Below are 23,572 nucleotides of genomic sequence, written 5' to 3' on the forward strand. Positions count from 1 at the left end.
GGTTGTGCGCAGCGCGCATTTGTTTGCTCCTGAGATGTTTTTCCTGAGTCAGTCTAACTTGCAAACGACTTGCAAAAGACCACTGATTCGTCAAACCTTCTTTCCTTTAGTCTGTGTTCTTCTGACTATTTTGTAGTAAGTAACGGATATACTTAGGGGAAATGTATCGAAGTAAAAGTATACATTTTAATTAGGAAATGTCGTGTAGTAAAAGTTTGCCTGAAATATAAAAACTCAAGTAAATAACAGATACTTACCAAAATATTTAAGTACCGAAGTATTTATAATTTGTTACATTACACCACTGAACATACTTATTTTGTTTTCTGTTTTTCACTTTTAAAATTCAAAAGTTTTTTTAGGGTTAGTCTACAGTGCTTATTATTAGCTATATAAAATAATTTGCCAAATGTCATTACCTCAACATAAAATAACTATTTTATTTTGTTGTCACTGATATAGTAAAGCCAACAGGTCCTGTATGTGTGTGAAAGGTGAGAGTGGGTTAACCAAACCCACATCTTCGAACAAACCATACATCTGAACACTTGGGGGTGACAGAGAGAGATTTATTTTCCAAGCCATGATACAAGTTACTGGAACATTCTGTGACAAGGGTCCAAATAAATAACCTAAAATAAAATCTGTGTATAAAACATATGCAAACTTGGTATTAAACCCTCTTGATCACCTTAAAAAAAACTTTTTTATAGAAATGCTTTGGTGCAATCTTTCAACATTTGACCAGCAGTAAAGCACAAAGTAAAGAGCCTCTGGGTAAAAGAAACAATGCCAACTAAGCCAGCAGTCAGCACAACATTTGCATGCAAATGATATGTGTACAAAAGAAGCTTTATGTTATTTATACATCTAAATCTTACCAAGAACATTTACATCATGGCAATGATAATATACTGTTTTGGCATACATGAAGGACAAAATATGGATTTTCCTCAGAAATGTAAGTTACAGTGGCAAAGACTTATGGAATTACCAATAGTAAATGCTACAGCGAAGAGTCAAAGCTGCTCTCTTCCACAGAGCACACACACAGTGCATATATGATTGTTTACTAGCTAAAAAAGCTGGCAGGCAGGTGAATGGAGGTATGCATGGTCTGAATGACGGAGAGCAATAGCTGCAGGGTCAGTAGAGTGTCTTCCAACTGGTGTGACGGCCGCTGCATTTTTCCATATAGGTAACCACGATGGAGGCAGTCAGTGACTTTACTAGAACAAGAGGCACACAAGCATGCTGCGTGTCACTACAAAACCCGGGTAACACCCTTTTACACCAACACCAGCAACACAAACACAGGATCAGATCCATTTAGATCTGCTGCTATGTAGTTTTCGTCCCATTACTCCAGTTGAGGACTTTACAATCTAGAAATGAACAAAGAGAAATAGTACAGATAAGTGGTCACATATTTGAATGTCACATCTAAAGATGAGTTGCTCATTAGAATGACTGGATGAAATTAAGATAACCATTAAAAGAAAGGCTCTGATTATTTTGCACTTCAAAAGAATCAATCAAACAATAATAGTTGTTGATACTAATGATTTTCAAGTTCAGGGTTACCACCGTAACACCATTTCACACAAAATAATGGTAGAAGGCATAGACCAGGCATGTTCAGGCTAGTAACAACATGTGGGCTTTTGAAAGTACTTTACATCCTTAAGACAACCTCAAAGCCTGAATCATGCCACCATCTCATTCATCATGGAGGGGATAAAGACGTTGATTCAATCCCCTAGCATTTTTTCTCATTCACAAAGGCTGATGGTCGACCACAGACTCGCATCAACAAACAGCAAAAGTTTCCATCTTTTTGCTACTGTGTGCATACATTTTGGGGTTGCATGAGGTTATCAACAAACATTTGGAAGACTGGTGGAAGAACCCTTCTTGAGGTTGGACTCCAAAATTCCCTAGTCCTTTCCAAGTTGTAGCAATCATTAGATGGACCTCAACTGTCTTACCTCAAAACTTAAAAATACCAGTGAGTAAATACCATAATTCCCCAAAAAAAATTCCCAATCCCAAAAAACACGTAGTCTGTGTTTTGTGGAATTAATTCAGTTGTCCCTTCCCAGGTGAAAAACATAACCGATGTTTAGCAGATCAATATATTGTCTACAATACCATAAATATAAAGAAAGCAGGTTCCATTAATATGTACCATTAAATATCTACTATTTTCACTTACAATCATAATTGTCGTCCTCTTTTGAGAAGCACTCTTTGAAAAGGCAAAGCATAGTCCGATAACAGTTGTCCAGAATTGACTTGGGTGTAACAGACTTCCATCCCTCGTAATCTTGGTCTGTCAAGCGTTCCCAGATGTTGTCTATTCTCTCTGGAAGTACTCTCTTTATTGAAACAGGTACAAAGACACACACTTTTATATTGTTATGATCTTAAATCATGGGAATATATCAGTCAAATGACAAATAACATCTGCAAATCAGATTGGGCAGATGCAGGTCAAACTGAGTTTAGAAATAATTTATCTTATTTTCAAGAGAGTGACCTTAGAGATACTTTAAGCAGTGCCAGTGACAGCCAGAATGAATTATTATGTGCTGCCCTTGAGAAAAGAGAAATCATTGTTCTAACCTCTTCATCTCTGGGATTCTTTTGGTTATACACCTCCTCAAAACGTCTGAAGAGATTCTCCAGGTTGGAGAGGTATTTAGTGCGTGTAGGATGTCTCTCTGGCAGCACCCTTAAAACCCTCTTTATCCCCTGATGACTAATCCAAAGCCACAAATCCTGCAGATCTCTCTGCTGCAGTGGCTCGTCAATACTCATATTCTAGAAAACATAATGAGAGATGGACAAGAATGAGAAGATGAGGGACAGTATAAAGGAAATGTTTGATTGTATTAGAATTGTTGTGCTTTATAAGCATTTTTTTTTTGGAGTCTTGTAATGTTAGTTAGGTGTAAGGTCACAGGGTTTCTGTCAGGTCAGGTCAAATTCGATTCATAATATACATATATTCAGTTATAAACTCACAGATATATTCAGTATATATATATCAATTTATATATATATATATATATATATATATATATATATATATATATATATATATATATATATATATATATATATACCAGGAACATTGTTACCAGATATCAGGAACAACTATAATTTTCCAAATGTTTTGTATATTCCCTCTTTTTAATAGCAGTATACAATATAACATGGGGGGTTAAGAACATATAGCTCTTTAAAAAACTTTCTTGTATTCCTTGTATTCAGTCCATAAAAAAAAACTACCTAGATGATTCTTCAATTACAAATATATTGTCTGATATAGCTCTATCAGCTCTTTAAACAATTTTCTATTAATTTAATCATTTACTTTATTCTGCATTCCTCTATTTATTATTATTATTATTATTAAATTTTAGTGATCTAGATACGTCTTAACAGGTTTTGTGAGATTCACCCCTGTATTTTTGCAAATGCTGAGTCACAGGCCTTGAGAAACCCTAAAACTGTAATAACAATCTGACTCTGTTATACGTCACGAGTCTTAAATAGCTGGCAATAGGTGACAAACAGGAAAAATGAGCTAATCTGTGTGGGAAGTTGTGAAGAGTGTAGCTTTGAGTGATTCAGAGCATTGGTTGGGGACAGTGTCAGTGGGATAAAGACTTACCAGCCGGCTGATGTTCCGTAGTCTGAATACCTCTTCATAATGCACTTGAATCGTATAGTTAATGGGAAAGTTCATTTTCTGTAAATATACACGTAAAACCTTTTATTGACATGTTATTCATTCTGTATCATGCTATATTTAGTTGCAGCATATATATTTTTCTTTTTTGTTTAGTTATTTTCCCATGTAAACTTAATAAAAAATGAAAAAAGAACACTATAGTTTCAAAAATTAAACATATGTTTACCATAAAACGTCTCCTTAGGGTTGCATTTAGGTTTGTCCGTATGGCTTTCAGAGATACACAGAGATCTGGTTCTGCACAAATGCAGACTGGTAATAGACAAATAATACCTAGAAGGACAGAAGAAGGAAAGAATGGCTTTTAACATAATGCCACTGTCTATAATAAAAACCATCATGTCATAATTGTTTTTAAACTTCAAATGATTTTATATTTAATGAAAAAGCCTATAACTTATCTAGTATTTATACACTTTTAAAGTTAAATTTATTCAAAAAACGTTTTAAGATTTAAAAAAATATGTATTGCAATGTATATATACTGATTATAATAATGTCAGTATTTACTTTCAGTTTTTGTGAGTTGTCAGACTCATTGGTTGGTGCAACGTCTCTTTGAAGGCAATGACTCATAATGTTGCATAGATAGAGTCAGAGCTGTGACAAAACCTCAAACCACAGCCCAACTTACAAGGAATAAAGTGTTTTTAGGTTTTAAAGCACACTGAGCACAGCTGCAAAAGAAAATCTCTGAACATCTTCTAACAAAAACTAAAGGTAAAAATGTAAAAGCCATAATTCCACAACACAAGATCTTCTGCAGTCTGCATGTCGTAAAAATCAGGATGAATACTATGCATGAGATGATCATACATTGTTTATTAGAACTCTTCGAGAAGATAAAGTCAAACTCAAGCAGATGAACTGTGGCAGTAAACCTGAGGCTGATCCTGTGTCTATTTTAACTGGAGATGTTATTGTAAAAAGATAAGTGATTCTGACTGGCTAGCCCAGGGCGGAAAGACAGGGCACCGGCAGACATCTGTCACTTTGCTTTGTATCACAGTGCGGTTGGCCTCTGTGGTTGAGCTGCACTACAGGGCAGTCACCTAGAGACTCACAGTCAGCAAAGTCTCAGAGACCATGAAGCAGACTTCCGAGGGCTAGAGGAATTTGTCATGCCGCAGAAACTGGGCTATTTATTGGTGTCCAACCACTCAACCCCCACCTCCCGTCAAAGTTATTCTGGCTTTTTTGGCCTGGTATCCCCCTCTTTGCCCTCTCTTTTACCTCATGCATCTGTCTGTCTCTCTTCTCTATCTCTCTCTATCCTGAACACAGGAAGTGGTGACATTATCAGTCACACTTTAGTCCTTCAATAGCTGCACCACATGCAGTAGCTTTCCTCAAACATATGTTCAGCTTCATATTCATTTCAGAAGAAACAAGAGACTACTGTCACACAAATGTTAAAACCACACTCAATCCTACTTAACTGTTTGCCAATCCAGCTCACATAGTCACCCACAGAAATTCAGACATTTGGCCTTTTTTTGCATAAATGCACGAGAGCCTCTCTCCTCTTAGCCAAGGAAGTAATAAATCTAGGTTCACTGGAAAAATATTGATGTCTAGCACTATCACATCCAAATTTCCCACACAAATGAAAATCTTCAGTGCCCTCTTGGCCCAATATTAAACAACTGAAATCATTTAATTACTAGTCTTTACTTACCCAGCAGCCCCCTGAGGAGCCGGCATTCAGACTGGACCATGGTTCTGCTTGTTCTCTGCTTGCACTGTTATATGGGTCTAAAATCCAGTAAATTCTTCAGTCTTCTTCGTCTTTAAAAACAAACAAACAAACAAACAAACAAACAAACAGAAAAGAGTAAGAACAAATATTGAATTTTGACTACCATTACTGTGCATAAAACTGCCTTTCTAAAATATCTTGCTGGACAAAGAGAACCAGGGATGACACATCTGAATTCATTTACTCTCCTTTTGGATGGTAAAATATTTAAATATCCAAGATATGCCAGACTGATCTGGCGTATCTGATTTTAATGGCAAAAAAGTTGTAAAAGAAAAAGTGAAGAAGGGAAATGGAACATTGCTCATCTGGGCTGCAGCTTTTTCTTCTCCAGAGCTTTTGCCGCGGTGTAAAACAAATCCAGATGTTGTTTCTTTTTGGTTCTTTCGAAAAGAAAAATTAAAATTCCTTGTAATCCTAAAGGGAGCGTAAGGTCTTGACATAGCAAGTTTCTGACTAATAGACATGTGATGAACACGAGGGGCAGAATATATATATTTTTTTATTTTATTTTTTTACATTTCTATTTGTAACATAAATATCTTTATATTATTTTCTTGGATATGAAAAAGTGATCATTACACATAATAAAAATGTGGATCTGTAAAGCAAAACCACATGCAGGAAGAATTTATGACGTACAGAATATGAGCCAGAACAAATCATATCCTTTATGTCATCTGACATAATTATTTTAACTATTATTTGACTAAAAATTTGTATTTCACAAACATTTCTTTTTGCACTAATCAAAACTCAATCTAAAAGTTTTCTCTCCTAATCTAATGCCAATTTTGTTTGTTGTTGAATAAATACATTTCATAATGATGTTTTATTAATACAGAGATCTTTATTTAAGACAGCTTTTTAATGGTATATTATTTGCCATGTTTACATGTGCATCATTTGCCAACTAAGGCCAATATTCTGGTTATGCCTTTAAAATAAACTTCTGGAAAAACAAGAGAAGTCAAATCATCCATTTTTAATTCGTGTTTTTCGCAATTATTTTATACAACACCAATATTTTATAAAATAAAACATCACCTAGGATTACCTATATTTTGACACAGAAATAAATGAATTTTCAGGTCGAATATGATGTTGAATTACCCCAAATTCTGATTCTTTCCATTCAATGGCTTATTCAGATAAAAAAAAAAAACTGCTACTGCTGGAATAGTGGTTTGATTTTTGGAAGTCAGATTAATAGATTTATATGAGACGAAGAAGACATAAGAACAAAATAATATGACCAAACTCTGATTAATATACGAATTTTCTTGTGCATGTAAACACAAGAAAAAAAAAATACAAAAACCTTTGAAAGTATCATTAAAACAATACATCATACATCATGAATGCAATGACAGTTCATATATTATGGTTATGATTCACGTGCGCGCCAACGACTTGTCATAAAACTGTTGATGTGCTATCAGTCAAATGTTGGTGTCAGACCAACATGTTGCAGATTCACCTGTTATCTAATCAAATCCAATCAAAACCGATCTGTCAGGTGACCTAGGCTTGGATATGAAACGCGTTGGGCTTCATTCCAATATAAAACGCATTTACACGCGACAATGTTCAGCAGCACAACGAATATTAATAAGCAAGCCACAAACCTTTCGATTCGATGATCTACGTTCTTTCAATGGGAAACCATCTGGGGAGTACTTTCAATAAACAGCAGTTGTTTACTTAACCCAGTAGATATGTCCGCTGACACTTCCAGGCATGCAGAGTAGGCTACTGACCGAAGTAGTAAATTCGCCCCTTTTTCAATGCAACGTCCACCCAAAAGACTCGGAAACTCCCTTTTCTTTATGTCCCCTCTTTATGTTGTGTCTATGTACACCCGCCTACAACCTTCTCCGCTCGAAAGTACCACGAGACTAACACGCTGAGTAAAGGAAGACAGTCGACTAGACTGTTACTTTCACTTTTGGGATCTAAAATGCACTATTAACTCATCAGTGACTGGATTTTAATAAAGGTGCAGCGTTTGTGACCTAAAACAGCGAAGAAACGTGTACCGCTCGCTGCCTTTGTATGGCTGGGCAACCAACAGAGTTGTTGGGGTCGGGTCTTAAAATATTTTTTGTCATAGAAGCAAATGCGTTTCAACTGTTTTCGAAGTCTCATAAACTCAAAAATTTACGAGTTAGTCTGAGTCAGAGCGCGCTAAATTTGTAGACTCGAGAGTGTGAAGCGGTCGGAATTAAATTAAAAATAGGCCTATATGCTTTAACACATTATAATTAAACCCAACAATAATTAAATGTATCATATTTTAAGAATTATTTCATACGGTTTGTCTACTGGACATCAGAAATCACAGAAAATTATATATATAAAAAAAACCTGCAAGTTAATAATGCACATATACTGCGAAACATCTGCAGTTTTACAGTCAGATTTCTCTCAAAATAACCCATAAACTGACATAAATTGGTTCACCTAGTTATCGATGAACAGTCAACAAGAGTCAAGAGGCAGCCAAGCTTCAGTTCATGCAGATCCAGTGTCTATTTTTCCCAATTTCCCTGTAAACCTCATTAACCCACGCACATTACTAATTTATTCCCTAGATTTACTGTGGCTTTGTGGTGACAGGCTTGGCACAGTTGTTTTTTTAGGAATTTCATGACAAAATGTTTGTTCAGTCACTGAAGCGCCTCATCTTGCAGCACAATGGAAAATGGGAATATGGATGACCATCGCACACTAGCCTTGTGAGTAGGATTGCTTCGTTAATGGTCACAAAGCCCCTCTCTTGTTTTGTAGTTACTTTAATCACTTGACGATAGTGCTATCTATGCTGTCCTAACAAAGGTCAGAGCCACTCAAGACCCAAGACGACAAACGAGAGGGACATTCCAAATCCCCCACCAAAACATAAAAAAAAAAAAAAAACAATCTGTCAACCTAGATTATATTACATCAATATGGAAACTCCCAAAGGAAGAAGAGTTCTTAATGTGCCTAAAACATCACCAGGTTTTAACCAACCTCCACATTATCTCAACCTACTTTTATGGCCTGACATTACTTTTTTTTATTCTTTACAAGTGCAGTCACTTAAATTCAGACCCCAGGACAGTTTTTATGGGTGGACCCCCATCATCACCGACCACAAGAGAATATTTCTAGCCCATCACATCCTTAACAGCACATTCTTGGGGTACACTGACAATTTGAGAGTTGTCCAACCATCTAGGCTTGGATTTGGAGAAACGAGGCTCCAAGATTTAGATTACAAATGACAAAAATCATAGCCTTCTGTTGGCACAGTCAGAAGTAAATTGAGGTTACTGCAATAGTGCAATGTTACATGCGAGATCATAAAACTATTGACTGTAGATACACACTGAACTGGAACAAGCTCACAGCACACAACTTGTGTTAAGTACATGCAAAAATGGTGGCCTACCACCTATTGCGCAATTTTTCAACTGTATTCCACAGCATGACTTTGCAAGAATTTGTGTTTCAAGGGGGAAAAAATCATGAATTCTTTATTAAGGGTGCAAACTCGGGTGAAAACCGTACTGTAGGAGGAACATGGTAGAAAAGGGAATTCATTTCACTTGCATTGTGGGTTTAAGTGTGATCAGGATGTGACTCACTCTAATGGAATACTTATCAAAGTTTGTCTTCACTATGACAACATGCTCCACTAACTCAAGCAATTGAAATTAGAAAATTACATAAAAGAACAATATATGGATTGGAATCCTTCACCAAATACAGTGATCTGCACTGTTTAGACTACTGCTGTAATACTTCAAAATAGAGCATTACAAATGCAGTCCTGTAACAATGCAGAACTCATGCAGGGTTTTAAAAAGAAAAGAAAAAAAAAAAAAATAAATCAAGAGAAACACTATTAAACATTACACTAGCAGTGTTGGTCAGACTCAGATAGCAATCTATGAAGAAAAATCCCCTTTTTTAATTTTTGTATATATTTTTTTAAATATTAACAAAGCAGATCAACTCACTAAGACTGAATGACTCAATGTCATGAGAAAGATGCATGATCATTATCGGGCTTCACCAAAATAAAAAATAAAAGGCTTAAGAAAACAGTGAAAACCTGCTTTGCCTGTGGGTGCAGTTAAAGACTAACGGCAAGTCTAGTGACAAACACGGAAATACATGAGAAAGTACAAAAAAAAAAGAAAGTTTATTTACAAATTCTCACACTTCATGACAAACAGCACTATTTCTTTCAGGTTCCCTGAGGTTGAATATTTGGAATATTTTGGATGGCTCTTCCAAATAATAAAACAAAAATAATAATAATTAAAAGCCACAATTTTGCTATAGCCATGTAGAGACAAAAACTAAAGCGATTTCAAAATGTGACTGTTTTTACAAGAGTGGGAACTGTATTCTAACTTTTTAAAGATAGCATTTAAACAGCCAAAATGTGTATGATAGTGTGTTTTATGCAGACTGAATCATACAATAAAATGTGGATTTAATTTGCATTGTGGTAGCTACAAAATTAGTAATAGACATTTTTTGGAGTCTACACATACAAAAGCAACTCCTGAATACAAGCTGATGTAGTCCTTTGCCTGAAAACATTTCTCTGAAGATATGTGTCACTATGCAACCATTCTGTTTGAACTAAATAAAACGGATGCTTTGTACCGAGCACAGTACCAAGAGTCATTTCAAGCAGGACAAGGTCATTGACCACTGGGACTGTGATAGCTCCCAGCTGGCTCCAGTTAAAGGGGGAACTTCCTTCAGCCTTCACCAAAATATCCTTGTGGTAGGAAAGTTTGAGACCACAGCCATGGGAGGCCTGCAAAAACAATAGATTTTCTCATGGTGCGCCTGCCAGACGTAAAGACACTAGAAGGCATAGCGTGTTCTGATGTCTTCCAGTTTCTTCGACACCTCTGGAGGTGTGCGGTCCAATTCCTCAGAGACACTCTTCTGCTTATGTGGGTCCATGGAGTTAAACTGCTCACAAAGGTCTCCATCGATCACATTCTGGAAGCATACAAGCAAAGTCAGTGAGAAAGCATAAGCATCTACAAAGCATACGTAGATGATTAAGTACTAATTAAAAACTATTAATAATAATTCTGTGATATTAACTGTTTGCCATTACCTTTACTGGAAAATAGTACGAGCGGAAGCTGAGGTAATCACGACCACACAGAGGAGAAAGACAGATAAGAAATACATTGTTTACACAATTTAAACACCCTGCAACTTTAGTTACCAAACATTTCAGAGTCTCTACTCTGATGGCCTGCAGTTAAGGATGTGGCCTGATCTGAGGCTTTTACCTCTTCTGCTTCTGTGGTTTTAGACTTAAGATCATTGCAAGCAAGAATTTCAGAAACTGTACCTCATGAGAGGTGAACGGCACCAGGATGCCAATGCCTCCCGATAGCGAGGTGTACACCAGGGACTCTGCTCCTCCAGGGATGAGGGTAGTTTTCTGGAGGGACAGGAACGTCTCTCCTATGTGATAGTTAATAATTACCTCGGCCTGTAATCAACAAAGAAAAAAGGGACAACAGGTATGGATTAAAATGGGGCTTGAAAAGGCTGTTTTTGCTTGTCATAGTAAAACTGGAGAAAAACAAACGAAAAAAAAAAAAAACACCATGCAGATTAAGCAATTCACTTTCGTGTTCCAATACCTAGAAAAGTGCATGGTGTCCTCTGCAAGGCAAAGACCAGTAAAGTCAAAATCTTATACCAGCTGTAATAATAATACTGATAATCAAAGAGATTATATATTAGATGTCACCTGTAATATATTTTTAAACCAACTTTACATTTAAATAAATATCTTACAACCTAATATACAAAAAATTAATGTAGGCATTACATTATAATATATAAAACCTGTAGGACCTTTGTTCATCTTCAGAACACAAATTAAGATATTTTTGATGAAATCTGAGAGCTTTTTGACACTCCATAGTCAGCAAGGGTCCTTCCAAGTTCAAGGTACCAAGAACATAGACAAAATAGTCCATCGGACATCAATTGTTCAGCCATAATTTTATGAAGCTATGAGAATACTTTGTGTGCACAAAAACTAAAATAATGTCTTTATTCAACAACTCTTTCTTTTCTTTCCATTATGGAGAGTATCAAGAGGTGGATGAATCTTATGTTTTGAGGAGTTTGTGTGGCTGTCACCGCACTGGTGTGGATACTGTACTAAAGAATCACAGATCCTAGCCTACATCTTGGAAGTATGACCCAAATAAAACTTTTCACCAGATACTGTCATCTGATCAAGCAAGTAACAAGTCTGCCAATTTTGTTCCAAGGAAAATAGCATTAAAATAAATTGTGCTACCAATGGTGATTAAATCCAACAATAGCTTGGCTCAAATCATTAAATCGTGCAAATTATTGTTATACTTTGTTCTCGAATTGTTAATGTTCAAAATCAGCATTGAGTGACTGCTTGTATGCAGTGCGTATGAGCGTTACCTGTTGATTTCAAATTCTGTACCATCTAATTCTATTCAAATTTCTTAAAGAAATTATTTAACCCAAAAAGCAAACTTTTTCCTTAAAAAACGAGTTCTCTCTAAAATACAAAATCTGTGTAATCCCATGTAGGATATCTGTAATCAGATGCATGGAAATTTCAATCACTTATGCATTTATGTTGCATAAACACAATCCTTTCTGGATTACAATCAGTCATTAAAATAATTAAATTATTCCAGCTGCTGTGAGAAAAGGCTATAAATGATCCACCTGCAGCATCCTGATATAACCTTCTAGCCAGGACAACTTCATGTTTACAGATGTGCTTGAAACCTACCAGAACCACTCAAATTAGAATACATTATTATAAGTGCACCATTGTGTATTGGGCTAAGGTAAGGAGAACACTGACTAATTATGTACTTGCTCAAAAATTTATTTTGGGTAATTTTTAACCAAAAAAAAAAAAAACTGCAGCTTTAACTCTATAAAAAAAAAAAAAAAAAAAAAAAACACAACAACATGCAACTGAGCTCAACTCTCCAACCAAAGACCTTTAACTAAAGGTTTCTGGTGTATTAGAGGAAAACCTGTGTGTGTGTGTTCGAAAACTAAATTTTATAAACAGAGCATTATATATGCATAACCTTTACCTTAACCGTCACTTCATCTAAATCTTGTGTAACCATCTTTTTTTCTTTTTCCAAAGTAGTGAACTGACACATTTTAATTCTTAAACAGCTTTCCTATCATTACACTTACATCATTTTATCTTGTCATCTGTCAAACAACTATGCAACTATATATTTCAAAGTCAGCTTTGTTCCTAATAAACTGTTTATCTGCACTCGCAAGTGGATATTAAATTATGTTGTGGGATAATTAAATATATTATTAAACTGCACTGCAAACATAAAATCATATACATTTATTTGTCCTCACATTCTTTCTTGTAACTCTTCCCACTCAGTGACACAGCTGACGGAAAGGCTCATTATGCGGGCCTTTGTCTTCTCAGGTGTAAATCACAATGATATTCATGATAGTTGATGCCTACTCGCATATGACTTTACCAGTCTTGGAAAATTTTTATAAATATATTGTTTTCTGTGAGTGAGTAAACAAGATGATTTTCACATAATTTAGAAAGAAAAATTCTAAGCTACAAGCTCCAGTTCTCAAAAGTCCCGGGAACCAATGTTCTGTATGTGTTTTATGGCCTTTTTCAAATGATTTAAAAATTTTAGTTTTGCACTAAACCATGCACAACTTTTTTTCTCAAAAACAATAATTTACATACATGCTGCTCACATATTATTATAGGGCAGTTTGTGCGGATTACAGTCAGATTAGACTTTAGCCATTTAGATGTTCATAAGAAACTGAAAAAGGCACAAATGTCAGGGCATGACAAAACTTCTCCAGGGTTAACGGGCTGCATTCACGCAGAGATCTATTTCGATATCAGATGTTTTTTCCTGCTCTGAAAACATAACTGACTGTGTGTACATCAATTTCTTATAAAAGTATTTGAAAATGCAAGAGCATTTAACCGCAGCCGCAATTGAGCTTCAGGACAACAAACAAAGCGCATGTGAATGTCTGTCAACACGCAAGCTTTGTGCATTTAATAGTGCTGCATTCCAAACGGCATAAATGAAAGCATATCTAAAGTAAAACATGGCGGGTGGAAGCTCAGATCGTCAAGCAATGTGCACTTGCCTCACTGTGCAAATTATGTGCAATGAAGCCCATCGCATCTCTAGCGTGCACACGTGCCTTAAGCTGAAAAAATAAAGAAGCTCAGAATCGATTCTGAACATTTCAGAATCGTTGAAGAGAGAATCGCAATTTTTTTTCTCCCACCCCTACCATCAGCCATGATTATTCTGCCAATTAAAAGGGCTGTTTATATGCATATTACCAAAATTTTATTAGGTGATTAGTTCGCATATGAAGTGGCAAAATCACTATTAGGTGATGGACAAATAGTTAACGGCTGGTCTGTGTGCTAATATAGTACATTGGTCAAGACATCCATATGATCACCTAACATTCATTGACCTCAAATATGGCTTATCTAAAATATGTATGTAGTAGCAACTTTACATGGCAGCTCAATCTAATATTAAAGAAAAAAGTGTGCACGCTTGAACAGTAGAGCTCTTTATCTACTGCATGACAGATAGAGGCGCCGCTGCGATTATTTGATCTTAAAATACTTCGTCATTTTTGGTCATACACATAAGAGTAATGTAATAAGTAATATTTTGTATCTGTAAAGACATTAATTCGTGTGCACTCAAAATAGCAACCAATTCAAACAGAAAACAAATATTCTCACATTACGTATACATAATGCATGACATGCATACAGGTGCTGTGGAGATAAGTCCCTGTCACAGACTTCATCTCTTAAACTGAAAACAGTGTAACAAATCACGGAGGTCCAAAAATTAAAACGTTAAGGCATGTACTTGCTGTTTTTCCCTAACAAATTCATAATTATTATATTTGCCAGTGGGCTTTTTTGCATGCGTTTGAGCGCTTAAGTTATTTAGGCAATTAAAGGCTCATTATTATGATTTATATAAGGTTTATTAATAGAAGTGCAACTAACAGTCGACTAATGCTTAAAATTAACGACTACTAGTCCACCAGAAAAATCTTCAGTCAAGGCAGCCCTAATGCATATTCACAAATTTTTTATGAGAAGCATATAAGAGGCTAACAATTAGCTGAATACATAGCCTGCATTTTTAAAATCTTTATTTGGCAACATAATATTGCACTCTACAATATTTCTATGAATAAATCTCCCAGTCACTTTGTGTATAGCATGTTGACATCATTTAAAGCAACTAGATCCTGCCCTTACTCTTAGCTTAAAGGGGGGGTGAAATGCTCGTTTTCACTCAATATCCTGTTAATCTTGAGTACCTATAGAGTAGTACTGCATCCTTCATAACTCCAAAAAGTCTTTAGTTTTATTATATTCATAAGAGAAAGATAGTCTGTACCGATTTTTCCCGGAAAAACACGACCGGCTGGAGGCGTGGCGTGTGGGCGGAGCTAAAGAATCACGAGCGCCAGTAGGCTTTTGTGTTGAGAGCATGTGGAAACTGTGACATTACCGTGAGGGAAAAACCATCATCCAAAACAAACCATGGCCTACAGTCAGATTCAGCCGTTTATTTATGATCCAGAATCAGATCCTGAGGCTGAAACTGAACGAGAGCAGCAGCAGCAATGACTCGCTCCGAGCGGGGCTCGAACCCGGGTCTCCGGCATGGGAGGGGACGCACTAACAAGGAGGCAGAGATATTTTAAGCAGTTTTACTCACCGCCTGCGGTTCCAACACACGATCGTGACCCCTTTTTCGTTGGGATTGTATCATCCTTAAGAAATAAACGATACGCAAATCCGTCGTCAAACTGGGCCTTGTTTGTAAAACAAGCATCTTCGAAATGCAGGGAACAAACAAAAACACTTGCACAACTCCGTTGATGCTCTGTAAAAATAAACTCCATCCACTGGTCCCTTTAATGCTGGTTTTTTTTGGTAATCTGTGCAGGGTTGTCTTGCCCTGGCAACCAAAAACACACTTCTTTTGTGACTTTTCGCGACGCTCTCGCTCTGATCAGTGAATCGCTCTGATCAGTGAAATGTCTGTGCTCAGCCTCGCTATACGGGAGCACGCGCTCTTCCGGCAGAAGTGCCCTAGGACTCATATAAGGAAATTCCGCTCCATCTAACGTCACACAGAGCCATACTCGAAAAAAACTTTCCGAAACTTGTGACAAACCGGAAAGAGTATTTTGGGAACAAAAATACTCCTTCAAACGTACAACTTAAATTTTGAAACTTTGTCCATGTTTAGCATGGGAATCCAACTCTTTAACAGTGTAAAAAAACTCCGTATGCATGAAATAGCATTTCATCCCCCCTTTAAGACTTCCGTCTATTCCTTTGTAAAAAAAAAAAAGTTTCTCCGCTTTTCGAATTTTAAGAAAAAACTCTTAGCTAAAACCTTTTACTGCTATTTAGGAGAACTCTTAGTCATAAGATAAAATGTTTTGTGAATACAGGCCCTGATATGCTATTAGTTGTATTTCTGTTTTGCATAAAACTGAAGAATATTATAAAAAAATGATCTGATATTAACTAGGACTGTGCAATTAACCGAAATCATTATGAAATCACGATTTGAGCGTGCGCAATTTCTAAATCGCTTTATAGCACGATTTTCCCTGGCCCCGACCTCTCGCAGTATGTTATCCCAGGGTATCTTCACATTTTTTAACAGCAAATTTAATGACTTTTAAGACCTTTTTAAGTCCTCTAAAACGGAAATTTAAGACTTTATCTAAACAAAAAAAACAGGAAAATGTTCAGTCCGACAACACAGATTGATGTGGCGAAGCATTAGTGTGGCACAACTCATCACAACCACGCTCAAGACAGGTCAAAGGGGCGTGAAAACTTTTATACCAAGTGCTGATTGACCTTACAACCCTGACATGGTTGACTATGTATAAACTATCAGCCTTTAAGGTACTTCAGGTAATTTCTAAATTCTGGCCCCTCATAGCAGTTTGAAAAAGACATGGAAGACAGCCCCAGGACATTGCAAAAGCCCATTTCATCATACTTGATCTGCCTAATAGCCTTGAGCTGGGTTTGGGGGTTCTCCCCCAAAAAAATGTTGTTCAGGGTCTGATTAGTTTTTTCTATGTCATTTCAGACACAGATAAATGCAAGCACATTCAATAATCTATGCATAGACCTAATGAATGACAGACAATTGTAGGAAAGATCAGGATCAGAAATTTATTGCATGTTCCAGTTGTAGGAGATCCATGACTTTCCAATTTACTGTGGGTCCATCCATTGACACAGAAAGCATGTTCCTTAAATTAAGTTCCTTGGTTCCCTCCTGAAATTATAAAAAAATAAAATCAAAACAAAGTCCACCTCAAGAATGATAACATTTTCATTCATGTTCACTCAGATTAGATGGTTTGTCTAAAGTACTGATTCTCAAACTGTGGTCTGGGGACCACTGGAGGTATGCCAGATTACCAAAGAGGTCTGTGAGCAAAAGTCATCAACCAAAAATGACTGACATGGACTGTGACACCGTTGAACATTTCCAATTCACTTCTCATGACTTGTTTTCTAATCATGCACATTATTAGTAGGTGAAGTTAGCCATGGTTTCAGAAGACTAAAATGGCCTTCATTTTTACATGCATTAGGGATGATCATTAAGCCAAATATGTCAAGTTTTTTTTTTTTTAATTGGCTAAGTGGTCCTTGATTTGAAAGAAAAAATGTTTGAGAAACAAGTTAAGCCAAAATAGTGAATGCTCACAAATTGGGCCTATGTGATAGGGTTCAGTGTCAACGTTGTTAACCTAAAATTGAGAAGCACAAAACAGATATTTGGAGTCTAATTATGAACTGGGCTACATTATTTAATTCAATTAATTTTACTTTTCACATAAAAAATATGCAAGCAGCATAATGCATATTGAATGCTTTATACAATAAAGTTATTTACAGCACTGCCTTCCATCCATAATGCAGTAGTCCTATGCCTAGATGTCACCCACCCACAAAATTGTTTTTAACTGATTGGCTGGGACAATATATCGATGCATTTTGAATCGAGAAATTATTCTGGATCGATTCCAATTTTTCTGAATGCATTTCGATTCTCTCTCGAATCGATTCTTAGTTTAGTTTTTAACAGCAGATGTCACTGCGAGATTTATATGCCTTACACACACCACTTGAACCTACTATAAAATAATAATTAATAAAGTTCAAAAAGGTTGAAGCGAAGTACAAGGGTGTTTGCAGTGGGGCATTTACATTAATCTCGCGTCATAAAAGCAATATATCAATTACATTCTCAGACTCAGCAGAACGCACGAGCGCTCTTCGTCGTGAGCATTTGAGTGTTCGGTTAAAAACTAGCCTAGAGCGCCATCTGCAAAAACTAAGCTCAGAATCAATTCGCAACGCATTCGGAAAAAATTTAAATCAATCCAAGAATTGTGACGCATCGAGATATCGTCCCAAATATTCATTAGGAAATAACAAAAACACATGAAGCATTTTTTACATATTCAAATAATTTTAAATGTTACTTTTAGAGTCTTACCTTAAAGTCTTCTGCCGTTGAGGGGCTCAAAAACTGAGAACCAAGATAGCGAGACCGGACAATCGTGGTCTTGTCCACAGCTTTATCGTCTTTGCCCATGCTTGCGATTTCGCAAACTGCCGTGGTGGCAAACCATCAACGCAACGCGTTCATCAATCACTTACTCGTATGTCACCTATGGAATGATGCAGGTTGCACCCACGAAGTGCTGCCCCCAAATGTTGCGCTGGTCAAATTGCGGTTGAAAAAATAAATAAAAATGACGAGTCGGACATGAAATTTAAGATCCCACATGAAATTCAAGACATTTTCAGACCTTAAAAATCGAAAATTGTATTTAAGACATTTCAAGACTTTTTAAGGACCCGCGGGGACCCTGTATCCGATCCTATCAGAATGCAGCGTGCCTACATGTAGCGCGAGAACAGAGCAGACTTTTTTTGAGCCCATGTTAATTGATCAGAGCATTCACACTGCACGCGGTGAAAGATGTGACCCAAAAGGTTAGAAATAGAAAGGTGAGAAAATAATATCTAGCGCATGATCAGAGAGAGATTTGTGAGTGCATAGGACACAGTTTGAGAGAGAAGCGAGACACATTTTAAGTACGTGCACTCTCTCCAGGCAAGAGCAGCGTGCATCTGAGCATGCGCGCCTGGTTTTATGCATGAGAAAAGGAAATCCGCATGCGAGCGGAGAGATTCGTGCGCGCGTATTGTTAATGTGCATTCACGCTACTAATGCGCTCTCTCTGATGCTTCTGCACCGCATACACATACTGCATAAAAACTGCAAATGGAGTATGTGTGAACCTGGCACAACACAGATTTCAACACCTTCATTTATGACTGTAAAGCATGTCTGTGTCAAAATCGTGATATAAAAAAAAAAAAAAAAAAAAAAAAAATCGAAATAGCTAAATTTATCAAAGAAATCGCTATACGTTTTTTGTCCATATCACACAGCCCTTATATTAACTTGTGTGGATTTGATTGTAATGAGCTTAGGCTCATGTAACCAGAAGTTTTAAGATATATGAATGTTTTAAAGTTTTCCTTGCCTTATGGCTTTACATTATCTTAACAAGCAAAGCAATTCAAAATTAATGTATGTGAAACATAGGTACCATGCTAGTAGTTTCGTGCACGCATGAACGCCATGTTGGGTGATCATATTTTAGTTTTTCTTTAAAAAAAAAAAAATAAATAAAAAAAAAAAGAGGACAGTGGGTGCTGGCAGGGCGGGGGCTGGCTAAAGTAGTGCTCAAATTAGAGCAATTACCATGTCCCAAATATCAAAACTGAAAATGTAATTTCCATACCTAAAAATACATATTTTACACTCACTGTTATGCATATTGATCATAAACAGCTAAAAAGCTTCCTACCAGTGGCCCTCCTTTACAAAACATAACATCCAGCACAGTTTTATCATAGACAGAATGCAAAATGTTTCAATACAAGAATTTTAGTCAAATACAATAAAGGCATATTTCAAACCTTTAACCCATGGGGAAAATCAACCCATTAACAGTTTAAAAGTAGCCATAAAAAAAAAAATTAAGTATTGGGCCCTTTCACACTGCATGTCGGACCTGGAAAGTTGCCAGAACACTGCAGAGGATTCCCTGCATTCAACAAGCTGCAGTCAGATTTGACTGATCACGGTTTGAGGTGAGAGAGATGAGATTTAAATACTCCGTGTATTCTTAGAGGCTCCCTGATGTGCAAAAATTATGCAATATTAGAATGTTTGCAGGGAGCGGGCAGGATTGTACACAAAAATCATGGGAGCTGGCAATAGTGGTCAAAAATTCAGTGGGAGCGGGATTAAGAAAACAGTCCCTCGCAGCACCCTAATTAAAAAATGCACTGTTGAGTGTAGAAAGCAAATCTGAATTCCAGACATTTTGGGCGATTCAGAAATTTTTTTAGTTCCAAAAAGAGGACATGTCCGGGAAAGAGAGGAAATCTGGTTGCTCTAACGTCATGACAACGTACAAAACACAAAGTACCTCATGCATGAAACACTTAAGCTGTTAGCCAGCACCCCCCCCCCCCCTTTTTGGGAATAACAGCTGAAAGTGCCAGTTTCTTACTTCAGTGTGTTACACACATAATTTTGGTGCCTTTGGAAAGACGACCCGTTGGGCATTACTTTTTATCAACCAGATTTGATAATGCTTAAGAATATTACAATTTATAGGCACTGAAGTGCCTTGTATTTGTTTGTTTTTGTATTTGATATAATTTTTTTTTTTTAAAACATTAAAATTTGTCCTGGAGCAATCTAGAAAAGTAATGGGTTTCTATTTCAAATCTGAAGAAGATGCCATGAAAACTCAGATTCCTGCAACCATTTTTCTGAGACTGTCTAGTCCCCTCCAACCCCCCAGATATAAAAAAAGTATTTACCAACTGTACTGAAGGGTTCTACAAACTATTTGTCATTAAACATAACACTGCATAGTTTTATAAATTATAAAACAATATACAGAAACTTAGCCATCATATAAGTTATTTATTTGAGCACTAGAAATATAAAAGAATAATTTGAGTAAGAAAAATAAATAAAATGAAAAAGATTTAACTTTGTATGCCAATTACAGTACATCCTGAGATTTCTAGAAATGCAGAATTTACAATGATTTCTGTTCATATAGTCAATTCATGAGTTCACCCTTACATCTAATCTGAAGGCGAATAGTAGGCATATTTTGGTGCACTGTCCTGGGGGAGGGGTCCGGGCCCAGCGCATAGCCCGAACCCAAATAACTCCCCCTATCAATAATTTGGGATAAATAGATTAGAAGTGAGGAGTTGGGGTGGAGTGGGGATGCCAAAAAACTGTCGTGGGACAGGGGGTAGGAAGACTGGATATTTTATATTTTTATATTTATATATATATATATATATATATATATATATATATATATATATATATATATATATACATATATATGTATATATATATATATATATACACACACACACACACACACACGCACACACACACACACACACACACACATACATATATATGTATGCTCCTCCCAAACGTTGTTAATAAAAACCACATTTATCACGTGTTGATGTGCTGATGGCTAGTTATAAGAGATGGAATTAATACAAATGCACCATAAAGTCAATAATCTCCCTCTATTTATATAAATGGCCTTCACAATCGATAGCCATGATTACACAGTAATAATGAGCTGATTTGCGTTTAAACAGATGGTAATTATGCAGATACAGTAACATTTAACAAAACACTCACACATATGAAAACTGTTGAAAAATAAAACAAAAATAAAAAGACGATCGCTGAGTTCCACCTATCTTTCATTTTTTTTTGTGGATAGTCTCATTCTGTTTGTGACACTATATGCTACAAAACCCACCGTTTTTTTTTTACCACCAAGACGCAGTTTCTGAGTGCGAGTTACTTCATATGGACACAAACAATTCTGTCCCTGAAGAACTGAAACGTGCTCCATGAGATTTCGTTCAGTTGACCCTTAACTTTCTAACTAAACCAGGATTTACAGCTGTGGATGTCTTCATGACTCGTTATTACTAAGGCTGTCACTTTTGTGAAAAAATCTTTTGATTTTTAAGACATAAGACATAAGTGTTCATTGAATCGATTGAAAAAACTATTTTCCATGTCTAAAAAAAGACATTTCCTTTTTCATGTCAAATAATGGACGAACGTAAGAGCACTGGAAACACACAAGTCCGCAATATTTTTTATTTATTGGCATGAAGTTTTGTGCAGATTAATAAAAAAAAAAGCAACAGGAGTGCAGCATTCTCGAAAAAATATATATGCAGAGGGGACGGCTGCCATAAAAGAAAAACATCACTGCAGGCTTCAACCCGGCTGCATTTATGATTTAGGCAATTAAAAAATTTCGAAGATTATTTTAAATAATGACTCAATCCATTTCAAACAACTGTTCAAAAAAACGAAACTTTAAATGGACTTGAGAACAGGCCATGTGTTTTTTTTTAATGAACGTAACAGACACTTAGGCTAGGCGGCACTAGGCAGGCATGACATGCGCAAAAAGGCTAGGGCCATTACAAATTATTGGACAGGAAAGCAAGTCAATCAACATTTTCGGGGTCCAGAGCAGAGCGTTTTTTATTTAAGTCCAGCTGTTGAGAAGACGTGCTCCGACCGCACTGATGTCCCAGGGACACTCAGGTACAGCTGCGCAAGGTGGGGGTATTACAGACAATTTTCCACCAAAAAAAAAACGGTCGCTGTCAGCTTGCAATGGTCCTTTTCATAACTCAGAATCTCCTATAACTAGAAGCGCAAATGAGGCGAATTCGCATCTACCACGAGACCTCCAGACCCACGTAAACGTGTGTCTTCACATTGACTTGTCATTTAAATTATTTGCAACAGATGCTCTATTCGCGTTTGGTGTGAACGCAGCATAAGAGGTTGCTTTCAACGTCACTGGGTCTTACATGCGCATAAAATTGCTGGTATTTTCTGCTTGAGTTTTGTTACATCCATATTTTTTTGTTGTTTAATTATTTTAAAATTAATAGTGTACATATTTGGTTAAAATCGATTCCCTATTTTCATTTTCGAAACTTTTTGGTTGGTCTGATCGATTGTGCAATCGATTTTAGAACTAAAAGTGACAGCCCTAGTTATTACGATGAATCTGATATGTACTGCGTTTTCATTCATGTTTTGAGGTGTTGACTGCTTACACAAATCTAGCAAATACATTCTTTATATGCTTTCCATTGAAAAACAGCTACCGTATTTTTCGGACTATAAGTCGCACCTGAGTATAAGTCGCATCAGTCCCAAAATACGTCATGACGAGGAAAAAAACATAAGTCGCACTGGACTATAAGTCGCATTTATTTAGAACCAAGAAACCAAGAGAAAACATTACCGTCTACAGCTGCGAGAGGGCGCTATATGCTGCTCAGTGTAGACTACAGGAGCACTGAGCAGCATCTCTGGCAGCATAGAGTGCCCTGTGGCGGTTGTAGACGGTAATGTTTCCTCTTGGTTCATTTCTCTCGGTTCATGTCAAATTAAATTTGATAAAAAAAGTCGCACCTGACTATAAGTCGCAGGACCAGCCAAACTATGAAAAAAAGTTTGACTTGTAGTTCGGAAAATACGGTATCTGTCGTCGATGCTTGAAGCGTAGATCTTTATAATGATATATAGTTTGTCAAGATTACATTTGTCCCGTTTAATTTAATCTATTCGTAATTATTGACACGTGAAAACAACGGGAGTTCAGGACCTTGAATTTTTTTTTTCAGATTCACAAACTTTCAAGGATTTCAAGGACCCGTGGGAACCCTGTTTTAAGATATGCTCATAAGGGGAATGGGTTTCATTCATGTTAACACG

The 23,572-nt window shown here is 36.5% G+C and overlaps 1 protein-coding gene and 1 pseudogene across 1 annotated transcript; both read right to left on the reverse strand.

The window, feature by feature from the left end:
• Positions 1-553: 553 nt before the first annotated feature.
• Positions 554-7,496, reverse strand: LOC113118344 (interleukin-34-like). The gene is made up of 7 exons (XM_026287434.1): positions 7,148-7,496; positions 5,439-5,548; positions 3,927-4,033; positions 3,680-3,757; positions 2,626-2,823; positions 2,216-2,378; positions 554-1,385 (listed from the first exon to the last, which is right to left on the reverse strand). The coding sequence occupies exons 2-7, from the start codon at positions 5,476-5,478 to the stop codon at positions 1,342-1,344; spliced, it is 630 nt and encodes a 209-aa protein (XP_026143219.1). The 5' UTR covers positions 5,479-5,548; positions 7,148-7,496; the 3' UTR covers positions 554-1,341.
• Positions 7,497-9,692: 2,196 nt separating this feature from the next.
• The window catches only part of LOC113118008 (splicing factor 3B subunit 3-like), a 32,917-nt pseudogene continuing 19,037 nt past the window's right edge, over positions 9,693-23,572 (reverse strand).

This window comes from Carassius auratus, chromosome 18 (assembly GCF_003368295.1).
Source record: "Carassius auratus strain Wakin chromosome 18, ASM336829v1, whole genome shotgun sequence".
In the NCBI taxonomy this organism is placed as follows: Eukaryota; Metazoa; Chordata; class Actinopteri; order Cypriniformes; family Cyprinidae; genus Carassius; species Carassius auratus.

Bases quoted from the DNA above. Each gene is read 5' to 3' on its own strand.
- LOC113118344 (XM_026287434.1), bottom strand. From the start codon at position 5,478: ATGGTCCAGTCTGAATGCCGGCTCCTCAGGGGGCTGCTGG. The intron at 4,034-5,438 runs GTAAGTAAAGAC...CTGTCCTTCTAG, and splicing joins GCTCCTCAGGGGGCTGCTGG to GTATTATTTGTCTATTACCA. The intron at 2,379-2,625 runs GTTAGAACAATG...GTTTCAATAAAG, and splicing joins AGAATCCCAGAGATGAAGAG to AGAGTACTTCCAGAGAGAAT.